Genomic DNA, 12,616 nt, shown 5'->3' with positions numbered 1-12,616 from the left:
ACTAACTTTGCACAAAAAAAATCACAAATAATATGTCTGAACACAAGTTTGGAAAAATGTGTGATCACAAGCGACACTAAGATGCTAGCGAAACGAGTGCTAAACACAGACTGATGTAGCAAGCGCACAATCCAGGATGTCCCCTCTCGTCACTCGTTATGCGAAACGCCCTTGTTAAGTGAGTCATTTTTTTACAATTTGTTTTGCTTGTTATGCGAATTTCTCGTTATGAGAAGTGCTCGTTAAGCGAGGTTCCACTGTATTTCTTAGTTAAGTGTTTACCTGCCTTTTATGTATGAAACTTTGATTTGTTTGCAGATTTTGGATCTTATTTAGCACTCAGCATTTTTGTATGTTCCAACTCTTGTGTGGCTACCATTTCATGGTTCAAGGTCATCAGTTGCTTGGTGTGCAATGCATTGTGGCTGTCATTCTGTGTTCATTCTCTGTGTCAGTTGAAAGCAGTTACTTATCGTTTATGTTATGTTTGAGTGTTGGAGCTTTTATGGAAGTGATTTTGAAGTAATGAATGGCCATAGCAGTGAAAGGAAAAAGGTTAACAACAAATGAGAAACTGAAAATTGTTCAGATTGTGGGAAAGAATCCAACTGTGTCATGAGATGGAATTGTGAAGTGTTTTGTGCAGTCTGTGTAATAATTAAGAAATACATTTCTATGGAAAGCTACAAATCTTGAACAGGAAAGTTGAAGTGGAGTATATTCTGAGAAATGATGAACTTTTGTATTATTAAATGAACAATGTTCAGGGCCTTATTATTTGAGTTAAGTAAGTTTAACAGCCATTTTAAGCTCTTGTTTTCCAGAACCCCCATTTAAGGTACAAAAGCTTGTCCCCTAAACATGCCTTAAATTGGGGTTTCATTCAGCTAAAGAATAGTGCATAGATGCATATTTCAGACCATTGCAGTTTATGTAGGTAGTTAAATTAAGGAAATCAAGATGAACTGGATGTATAGGTCAGTGGGGTATGGAGAAGTGCATGTAGAATTTTCATAAGGAGGTCTCTTTGGAAATGCCCACTGGGATTGCTCAGAAGTAGATGAGAATATCTTTATTAAGACTTAGAGTTCTTACATTTTAGAATGTGGATTTCTCTGTCCAAGACAAGGGAGGGGTATGGGGGTGTGGTTTAACAGTACCACTATGCATCACCAGTTATAAATAGTTTGAGAAGTAAACCTGCAGTTGCAATTCATTTAGAAATTGTAGCTAGCTAGAAATCTCTGCCCCCTCCCTCATGTCCTTGGGTGGCTTTCGTAAATATGTGGTTGCCTTAGGTCTTGTTTTTCTTGATTTTAGCATTTCATCATGTGAGTTAATTTAGTAAAGCCTGACTGAAATCTAAGGCTACCAGTTATATATTGTAAGCTAAGAATTAAAAGAATAAATCTCAGAGATATTGGCCATGCTGTATTATGGGAATCTGTGAAATGTGTCTTGGTCGCCATCAGCACTCTTCTGATAATTGATAGTTGGCTACCAACACCCTTCACCCCTCCAAAATCAGTCTACTGCTTCACAGCATGTTAGACAAAACACATTTTGCCAGTGGATTCCTAAAAATACACTTTAGAGATCTCAGATCTTATTAAAAATTACATATGACAGTTCTTTTAGAAACATAATGGACAATAATGGATAGTATGTAAGTTAAAACTGCTGTTGTCTAGAGCCTTAATTGCCATGACCATATGAAGAGTATTGTGCCTTCAAATGGACAGAACAGGTATAAGACCTTTGGGTTATGTTTGACTTATTAGAGGGTCCCATGTTTAATGTAATGATGTCAAAAGTTACTTAGTCATAGTGCATATTGGAACTTTGATTTCTTTGCAGTTAATACTGGGGAGGGGGGGACTGCAGAACTCCACTTTGGGAGTGATGATGGACAACAGCCTCCATGAATTCCCATTCTTGAAAATGTTGACTATAATGGACAATTCTAAGGGTTTCATAAGGATGCAACTTACTGTTGGCCATTTGCCAAGGTTGTCCTTTCTCACATGGGTTCTAAGAAATAAGTTTTAGGACTTGGAACTTGGCTTTGGTGGTTATGAAGTGTTGTGCTTGGAGGTTACAGCTGACTCAAGAAGCTGGAATGAATAACCACAAGTCAACAAAGGATTGCTAGGTTGGAATACAGGCAGGATGAGAATATCATAGGTAGGAAGAGCAGTAATCTCTAGTTCATTCTTCTTGCAGCTTTTTTCCATTAAAGCCCTGCAGTACCTGTGCAAATGGGATAAGTTTTCTTTAGTCTGCTATCACTAGTTGTTTCCCAGTAATGCATCTTAACAATGGAGATTCTTCATCATCCAACTGTACCAACTAAGTCTTCTCTTCACAGACTCCCTCACAACTCTCTAACTTCAAAACTTGTTCCATTGATAACCCATTGGAAGAGATCATATAGGAAACACAGTTTGTTGTTTTATTCCAATTGTTTCCATGGGAACGTGTTTGTTTGTGAAGGTGCTACTCAGTAATGGTTGCATATACTTGCTTATTGAGAATCTGTTACCTAGGAGCAGATGTTGTTTTGTTGTTTGTTTCAAGGTTTTTACCCAGTAATGGGCTTACACACTACAGTATGGTCTCCTGAATTTTAATGCTCTGTAGTTTAGAGAGAGCCTAACTGTAGCCGCCCGCCGACGTGCAGCTGCCATGACTATTGTTTGAAATGGGTTCTTTATCTCATGGATACGGGTGCTTCGGATATGGGAATGGAACACACTTCGGGGTTCATGAATCCAGGGTCTCCAGAACACACTGTGTATTGCAATCTTAATTTAAAATTTCATACAGTAATCAATCTTTATATTATTCCTCCAGGCTACCTGCTCCATCACACATAACCTTTTTGCACCAATTTGCACCCAGCTCACTGACTGTACACGCCATTCGCTAGCTACCCTCCTGTAACTCCCTTTTTCAACGGTCCACCTCCGCTCCCTGTAAACAACTGCTCTGTCTTTACAAGTCCCCCAGTGGGGGGGGGGGAAACAAGGAAGTAACAAGAGAAAGCCAAGGGTTGAGCCCGGCAGCTGTCCTACATTCGTGTTTCTCAAGATGCCTATCATAAACTTCTTTAGGTCTTCAAGGCACATGAGCAGGGAACCCAAGACCCCTCCTGGCTGGTCTTGTGCAATGTCAGTTCATGGGTTTATGACAGCAGGAGCAAACTGGCAATGTTAGGGACAATAGTGACATCCTAAGCCTAAGGAAGACAATAGTTGAATTACAACTAGATGGTCCTGGGATGGTATCTTGCCGGAGGAGTGTCTCTCAGGGTGTGAAACAATGCATAAATTCGTAATGTCCTTAATTAAATAATTTTGGCGAGGGACGTACGGTTACACAACATTTCAGAGGATCGTATCTCCGTCTCCAGGGTCCGAGAGTAGGCCATTCAAGAAGTCAGTAGAAGTAGGCAGCAGGCTTCTTCTGATTCTTGTTTGGCTTACATGGCTTGGCTTCATGGAATCACGACCCAGATGACTGTACTCTTCCATAGCCTAATGCCATGAAAGCCTCAAATCCATTATGAGATATATTGATGTATTAGTGCTGTGTAGTTCTAAAATATTGTTACATTGATGCTGAGTGTCTCACTTCATGGACATATTTCAAAATGCTTGTACTTTCAATTTATTTTGTCAGACTCTGTGTGAAATTGCAGAAAAATTGAAGTGTTATAAGACATATTTTGGAGATCGGATATCTTAAATAATTTTTTAAATGTTAGTTTTGCGGTTCAATATCTTTTTCAGATGTCTCTTGAAGTGAAGCATGAAGACCTGCTGGTAGAAAAAGGCAAGCAGGAGAGACTGGCAGTCAGCATAACAGATCAGATGTATGTGGAGGCACAGGTATTAATTCACTGGATATTCATTGTAAAGTACAGTACTGTATGTCTTTTAGGCTTTGTACATTTTTCTGATAATAAAAAATAGTATGTGTTCTGCACAGTTTTGCCCATAATAAAGATCTGGACAGGCTAAGCCAAAAATTTAGAATGCATAAGCTACTCATATGAGGTTTGTTACTGGGATGCAATAAGGGAATAAAATTATGTCAACCTCTGACAGCCAACTAGTGAATCAAAATTAAACATCAAACAAAACCAAAATTCAGTACAACTTGAAACAGCATGCAGTGAACTTACCTATCATTGGTGCCCCCTGTGTAGTAAGCTGGTAAGGATCATAGCACTTGGAAAAATAGGTAAATGAGAACTACCAGTTTCAGACAGACACCCCCCTCCATAGTGTGCCATTCCCCTCATTGATCAGTTTGTACTCATACATGTAATAGTTTCTGTACTGGTTGACTAATTGGGTTTTTCATACACAGCTGTTCCTCACTGCACCTCTATGTTCAACATTTGCAGCATTATGTAGCTGCAGTGGTTCATTGGTTGTTGGTATCACAGAATTATAAATATAGAATCTGTGTGAATGCCATATTGCCACACATTCTCAAGAAATATACCTTAACAAATGTTGCATGTTTTTCAAAACAAGGTTGTATATTTTTTTAAGTTCTATTATCACAAGAAGTTGGTATTCCCCCTCTTTTTTGCTTCAGGGTTTTTTCTTTTTAGGGAGGTGTTTGAAGGAATTCAGTATAGTATAGTAATGTAACGTGTTTTTGCTACTGAAGACGCCGTTCGGATTGTTAATTTGTTTATTTAACAACCTAAAAGTCTTGGCTACAATTAATTACAACAGTGTTACGGGTTTACACACTTTACAAACCCTACACACTAATCAGTTCACTCTGTCCTCAGTGGTCTACACGTATTTATAATGCAGGAATTGTACAAGTGCAACTTAATTACTCTCTCCCAATACCTTTTCAGTTATCACAAACTATCACTGATTATCACACACGCGTCCGGTTCTTCTTTCCGCGACTGCTGCTAGATTCCAACTGTCTTCGACGGCTGCTACATTTTAACTCGCTTCGTAGGCAGTGTAGTTCTCTTATAAACCCTCAGCCAGACAATGGGAAAATGCCTTGCTTCCTTGTTGCCTAGTCGCATGTTTACCGGCATTGCTGGGCTTCGCTGCTGGGAGTTGTTTACGGCTACGCAGCAACTGCGGCGTCCCGTGTTATATCACCGTGGGGAAAGGGGTGTTGACTGGCCTATTACCGTAGCAATGGCAATGCTCCAAAAGTGTTACGTCACTGCTGGCAGGGTAGGGGAAGGAATATTGACTTGCCTGTTACCATAGTAACGAGAGTGCCCCGATGCCAAGTCACTGCTGGGGAGGAAGGGGGGGTGTATCTTCCATAGTGCAACACATCACAGTATAAAAGGTAGAAGGGCCTTGTTCCTTATTATGCAGTAGTGCACCCAAGAGGTAACACAAAGAAGTAGATCCATTGTCCTGCTTTAGCTTATGATCTGTTAGAGGAATTGACTTGAATGTATGTTTGTGCCAGTAGGAACTGCTACAACTGTTCGGCATTCCATACATTGTAGCACCAATGGAGGCTGAAGCGCAGTGTGCCTTCTTGGATAGTGTATCACTTACTGATGGGACCATTACAGATGACAGTGACATCTGGCTGTTTGGTGGAAACAAAGTGTACAAGAACTTTTTTAACCAGAAAAAGCATGTAATGTGTTTCAAGGCATCAGATATAAAGCAGTGTTTCAGTAAGTCACTCTTAAAATTTAAATGCTTACGTAATTTTCATTATAGTTTTAATTTACATATGAATGGAAGTGTTTCTCCAGTTTGGGGGTCATGTATGGTCCAATGTATTTTTGTATTCTTCATTCCCTTGATGAACTTTATTTTAAATAAATCTGTTGCAAAGCTGTGACACTAGATATGCTACTGCATAGTCTCTTTTATTTAATTAAATATGCATCATATTGTCACGTGTCCAGCATTCTGTGATTAATAATAAGGGGTTCTGGATTGAATGATTGGATTTTTTAACACCTTATACAGTACAAGCAGTGCAGCACTATCGCTGATGTACACAGTTTACAGGTCACCATTACACACGCACTAGGATTCCAAGTTTTCACTAGTCGTATCATATCCTAGTAATGGAATTAAACCAGTCTCACTGTGACCAAATCATCTAACCGCGCACTAAGTCTTCACACGCCGACTTATAATTCTTCTTCAACTTCTAACTTCCTATGGCTATCTCCTACTGACAACTGACTTTACTCCTTCAGTTCTCATTCTTGTACTCTGTTGTACTCCTACCTCTCATATCCTGGTCAGCTGGCACTTGAAACTTGACCGAAAATGACCTTCATTGTCATTTATAACCCTTTGACACTTATCACCCAGAAAACTCATCCATTACCCAGCAGCAGATATCTTCTATTGTTGATCATTTGTGTTTACTGATACATTGTGTAGTATAATGGACACCCTATTTTTGTCATGCACTTAAGTGGGAAGGTGTTTACTGGGTCATTGTCTAGCAATGGACATCGCTGCAGTGCTTCTCTGACTGTACACTTCTGGTGGCAGGGATCATGTCACAATGTCAGGAAATGTTTAAGACAGACGTAGACCTTACTGAACTCTGTATTTTATGTTATGTCCCCCTTTCTCTGCATGTGTGTGTGTGTGTGTGTGTATGTATGAGATAGAGAGTAATTGCCACATGGTTAAAAAGAGTTCAGTTTCAGCTTTTACACAGTACAGTTTATATTGGACCACAAATCGCTTTATACAAAATTAATCAAAGACAGTTTTGTAATTTTGATGATTAAACATGGCAATCACAGTCTCATTATTATGCTTTCATTTTAATCATTTTTTACAAATAAGGTATGAGGATTGTAATGCTCGGATAGGAGTGTATCTAGTATTGTTTTTCTGGTAACAGTATACCTAAGATGTTGTTTTGAGAAGCATTTTGTTTAGTCAGTTAACAAGACCTACATTAAATTATACACTATCGATTGTCAGATGCACTCAGCTAGTGTCATGAGGGTCATGAGTGTTAATGCTGTCATCACATAGTACAGGGTTATTCAAAAAGAATGAACCGATTTTATTATGCAATATTTTATTAAAGGAAAGTAATACAAAACTCCAGCCAAGTCACAAGTATTCTACTCACAATCAGCTTTTATTTCCTGTCATACAAGTGTTCACTGTGGCCACCACCTGCAGCACGGGCAACATCAATGCGATAAGAGAATTCCTTCCAGGCATGTATCAGCATATCATGATGCACTGAGTTAATCGCTGTTGTTATTCGATGTTTAAGGTCATCGAGGTTAGTGGGTAGCGGTGGAACATAAACGTGATCTTTTACATATCCCCACAAGAAGAAATCACACATGGTGAGGTCTGGGGATCTGACAGGCCAAGCGCAAAGAGCAAGGTCTTGGGCCCCCTTCTGACCAATCCATCGCTGGGGCACTTTTTCATTTAAAAAAGCTCGGACCATCAGGTGCCAATGGGGCGGTGCTCCATCTTGTTGAAAAATGAAGTCATGCGAATCTGCTTGCAGTGAAGTGAAGAGCCAGTTTTGGAGCATATCGAGATAGATTTGTCCTGTAACGGTGTTTTCTTCAAAGAAAAAGGGACCATAAACCTTGTCCTGAGAGACAGCACAGAAGACGTTCACCTTAGGGGAATCTCTTTTGTGCTCAACTGTTTCATGTGGGTGCTCTGTTCCCCAAATACACACATTGTGACGATTGACTGTGCCACTCAAGTGAAAAGTCACTTCACCACTAAAAATTAAACGTGAAATTAAGGTACATGTTGCAAACTTCGTCTTCAGTGCAAACCATATATTATAGGTCTTTCGTTTTGCTCTCCTTTACACTCTACATGTTTCGGCCACAAACAACCATCATCAGGTGTATTACTCACGTATCTGTCACACTGCACTTAGTTTAACATTTAAAATTTAAAAACACAGGTCTTCCTAATTGTTCCTTTCGTTGTTATTACCAAAATCTACTTCATTGATATCTTTGTTATTTACACACATCAATTTTGATTTCTCTGAATTAGCACTGATAAAATCTTCAGTTCTAATTTTGAAATCTTTTCAATTTTCCTCTAAATTTTAAATTTAAAATTGTCAGGGTTACTCGCCCTATGTCTGTAATGCTGCAGCGGCTACTTCTTGTTTCTAGTACGGTACCCGTGTTATTCTGTGTAGTCTCTCTGTGTGCGTGCTGCTGCTTGTCTTTACTACATGTAGTAGTAAAGACAAGCAGTGGCACGTGCACAGAGTGTAGCCACTGCAGCACTATAGACATAGGGCGAGTAACCCTGACAATTTAAAATTTAAAATTTAGAGGAACATTGAAAAGATTTCAAAATTAGAACTAAGATTTTATAAGTGCTAATTCAGAGAAATCAAAATTGACGTGTGTAAATAACAAAGATATCAACGAGGTAGATTTTGGTAATAACGACGAAACGAACAATCAGGAAGACCTGTGTTCTTAAGTTTTAAATGTAAAACTAAGCGCAGTGTGACAGATATGTGAGTAATACACCTGGTGATGGCCGTTTGTGGCCGAAACATGTAGATTGTAAAGGAGAGCAAAATGAAAGACCTATAATATATGGTTTGCACTGAAGATGGAGTTTGTATCATGTATCGTATGGAGTGCAACAGGATGCTTAAATATAATATTGTGAAATGAAGGTTTCATCTTCCATCATCTCCAGCATCGAATCGCAAAATTCCATCCGGTTCCTTTTGTTGTCATTGGTAAGTGCCTGAACGAGCTGCAGTCTGTATGGTTTCAAATGTAGATGTACTGTTAGCACATGCCAGACAGTGGATTGAGGGATCGCAAGCTCATGGCTAGCTCGATTTGTTGACTTCCGCGGGCTCCTCTTAAACACATCACGGATTCTCGTTCCTCCGAGACTCCTGGTCTCCTGGACTTTTTCCTTTACACAGACACCCACTCTCTTGAAACTATCGAAACCACCATCGAATGTTCTTAGGACAGGGCGGATTAATGCTGAATTGCCTTCGAAAAGCATGCTGCACCGTGACAACCGAATTTGTTTTCGCGAACTCGAGAATGCAGAATGCCTTTTGCTGAGGACTTGCCATTCCGAGGGTAAACGAACAACTGAATGTTGCTGGAAGAACGATGCGACTTCAGCGCCCCTGTGGCAGCCATTCACAACGTAGATAACTCCTCTTTCAAATGGTCACTGACTCCATTCCGTGACGATGTTTGAGAACTGAAGCAATGCGTCATGAAATTGGTTCATTCTTTTTGAATAACCCTGTATTTTACTTATAGGTAATTTATATGGGAAAAAAGAACTTTTCTACAAATGATATCTAGAAGTTTGTGACAGTGGTATATAAATACAATTACTGTGTTTTTGGACACCAGCCATGGCCCTGTTTTATTTAAAACAACACACTCTTTTAGAGACTGGGCTTTATCTCTGTCTTCAGGTGGATCCTACTTAATTGGGCACAATCAGTATAACTTGTCCCTGTCTCCAAACACCAGCACCAACACAAGATAGGATATATAAACTAATCACAGCACAAACTATCTGCTAGGTTAAGACAGACGTTAAATGTGTAGTGTTTTTTTAACGATTTTAATGTTTGTCTTAAAGTTTATGCTGTGCCTCGTTTATGTACCCTATCTTTTGTTGGTTCTGTGTTTGGAGGTAAGGACTTGCTATATCAGTTGGGCTCAACTGAGTAGGTTCCACCTGAAGATGGAGACAGAATTCAGTCTCTGAACCACCGTGTGTTGTTTAAAATAAAAACAGGACCATGGCTGGTGTCCAGAAACACAATAATTGTTCTTCTAGACAAGATGTCCCATCATTTCTGCAGGATTTGGTCATGTTAACCTTCTCCCTTAATAGAATAATATTCTTCAGAGTTACTAATCTCCTTTTACCATGAAGGAGGATATAATTTGCGTGTGGATTGTGTTATTCAGAGCTTGAACGACAACAGTTGATCCTGCTTGCTCTGCTGGTTGGTAGTGACTACACACCAGGAATTCAGGGTGTGGGGCCAGTTACTGCATTAGAAATCCTAGCAGCATTTCCTGCTGGTGGCACTGATGATAATATTTTGAGAGGCCTTCGGAGGTTTCAAGACTGGTGGAGTGCTGGAATGCCTGTGGGTTCAGGCAAGACATCACTGAAAAACAAACTGAAAGATATTCAGCTTGTGGAAGGTAAATGCAATTATCTTTTTTTAATTTTTGTTTTTACACTGTCTAATTATGCATTTCAAGCCTGCTGACATGGCTATCATTTATTATATTAATTGCACTTATGTACTAATAATATCCATTTTTATATTCAAATTCTGTGTACCAAAATCCTTACATCTCCCTTTTATTCCATATTTTGTTACAGTTTTTTTAATTCCCTTCTGTTTGCTTTCATCCTGGAATGCTGCAACTTGAAATTCATTTCCTAGAGGATCTTCAAATTCTCTAACCAATTTGGCAGATCTACTCATCATTCTATTTTCCTGATTGCCTCAAATTTTTGCAGTATCACCTTCTGTTTACTTTTATGTTTTAGCATAAATTTGTGTTGTGCCTAAATACAAGGCCTAATTAACACTTTGCAGACTGGTGGCATATTTTTATGCCCAGCGATTTTAAATGTGGCGGACCGGGGGCATATTTTTATGATTTTAGGACACGTTTTGTTGAAACACTATACCTTGCACTGGCGCCAAGCATACGCACGACTGGTATGTGATAGACCTCTTGAAAATTTGCTTCATAGTCAGTAACATGACCCCCTTGTTTATGACCAAACTGTTTTCCTTTCCCACTAGAAAAAAATGCCTTTGTTCATCTTCCAGCTGCATGCACCAGGTAGAAAGTTACTAGTGCAAAATGGATCAAGGTCTGAAGAGGTTGAGGTCCAAGCGTTTTCTCTGAGAACAAGTAATATCTTACTTGTTCTCCGATGAGTGTGATAGTGACTCTGATAGTGAGTGTGACAGGGGCGAACAAAAAATTGTGGCCACAGACAGTGAACATGTTTCCACCCAGACTAGTGATTCATGAGGAATATGCTAATTATGGCAAAGTTAATACTGTCCATTCTTATGTTCAGTATATTGGTTGAATTCTAAGTGATACATTGAAGTGATAGTACTCTGATAGTGAGTGTGGCAGGGGCAAACAAAAAATTGTGGCCACAGACAGTGAATATGTTTCCACCCAGACATGTGATTCATGAGGAATATGCTTATTATGGCAAAGTTAAGAGTTCAGAACCTCAGTTTTTATGAAAAATGTGAAGAGTGAACATGCCAAGGGGAAGCAGCCTTCTAGGCGATGCCGTGTTTGCGCAGTACACAACAAAAGGAGTATGACTGTGTACATGTGCAAGTTGTGTGTAATACCACTTCACAAAGGGGAATGTCTTCAGAAATATCACACTCTCAAGCACTTCTAGGAGCATTGGTAAGTGTTCTCCAAAAATGTTAGTTCATGAAATTAATTAGGGAATTTTATATTAATTTTTAAAGTGAACAGTGCACAAGTTAGGGTAGTAGGTTTAAAAATGCCGGTCCCCAGGGTGATTTAAATATTTAAATCGCTGGTCCGCGAAGTGTTAAGAGATGTAGGGATTTAATTTTTGGGTGTGAAACTAAAGGTGAAACTAAAACCTAATTATCTCCCACTGATTGTTTACAGTGATTTCAGTTATCCTGCCATTTGTTGAAGCATTCATGGTACACTTCTTTCAAGAAGATACTCAGTTTCCACATCACACTTTGTGCAGTTGCATGAGCTTTGTGAAATACACTCAACTCTCGATTATCCGGGATAATGGTAGGGATGGAAATCACGATTAATCAAAAACCCGGTTAAGACAAATTTTATTAAAAGTAGTACTGTAATACTGTACCTTCATAATACAGGGTGGGGTGCAGAAACTTCCTTTTTGTGAAGATGCATTGTGAAGGGAGGGGAGGTCGCAGAAAAATGGGGATAAGCTTGGCGAACACAGCAGCTGCCGAAGTTTCTGTCTCATACCCCTCAGTAGGAAACATGAGGTGGACGAGTGAGTAGCGTGCGTTTGCTGTTGAAGCCTATTTTTCAGACAACCATTCCTACGTGGCGGTGCAGCGTGCGTTCCATACTCACTTCGGAATTAAGCCCAGAGGTCCGGTTCCCGACCGGAAATTGATTGTTTTGTGGGTAGAGAACTTTAGGACAACCGGGAGTGTGGTGAAAAAATCATCAGGACGACAACGGATCGTTACGATGCCAGAAAATGTGGAGGCAGTTCGACAGTCGATTTTGAGATCTCCAAGACGCTCTGCTCGCAAACATGCAGTCGCCCTAGACATACCCAATCGTTCAATGCGCCGAATTCTTCATGAACATCTTCATTTCCATCCCTATAAGATGGTTGTTGTGCAAGAATTGTCACCACGTGATTTCCAGAACCAAATAACGGCATGCGAAACATTATTGGAAACTTTACTCCCTGACGCACTTGTTTTCTTTAGTGATGAGGCACATTTTCACCTATCCAGATATGTCAACAAGCAGAATATGCGCTATTGGAGTGGTAACAATCCCAGAGAGCTCCATGAGGGGCGACTTCACAGT

General features: G+C 39.7%; 1 protein-coding gene across 3 annotated transcripts in view; it reads left to right on the top strand.

The window, feature by feature from the left end:
* LOC111870425 (DNA repair protein complementing XP-G cells homolog) overlaps nt 1-12,616 on the top strand; it is a 57,188-nt gene that overhangs the window by 34,242 nt on the left and 10,330 nt on the right. For all 3 annotated transcript variants that reach the window (XM_023862714.2, XM_023862716.2, XM_023862717.2), the window contains 3 exons: nt 3,792-3,890; nt 5,473-5,686; nt 9,962-10,204. In XM_023862714.2, coding sequence (XP_023718482.1) covers nt 3,792-3,890; nt 5,473-5,686; nt 9,962-10,204 — 556 coding nt within the window. The remainder of the gene's footprint in view (nt 1-3,791; nt 3,891-5,472; nt 5,687-9,961; nt 10,205-12,616) is intronic.

This window comes from Cryptotermes secundus, unplaced genomic scaffold, assembly GCF_002891405.2.
Source record: "Cryptotermes secundus unplaced genomic scaffold, Csec_1.0 scaffold1366, whole genome shotgun sequence".
Taxonomy (NCBI): domain Eukaryota; kingdom Metazoa; phylum Arthropoda; class Insecta; order Blattodea; family Kalotermitidae; genus Cryptotermes; species Cryptotermes secundus.
The sequence above is the reverse complement of the archived record's forward strand: the minus strand, read 5'-3'. Positions and strand labels throughout refer to the sequence as shown.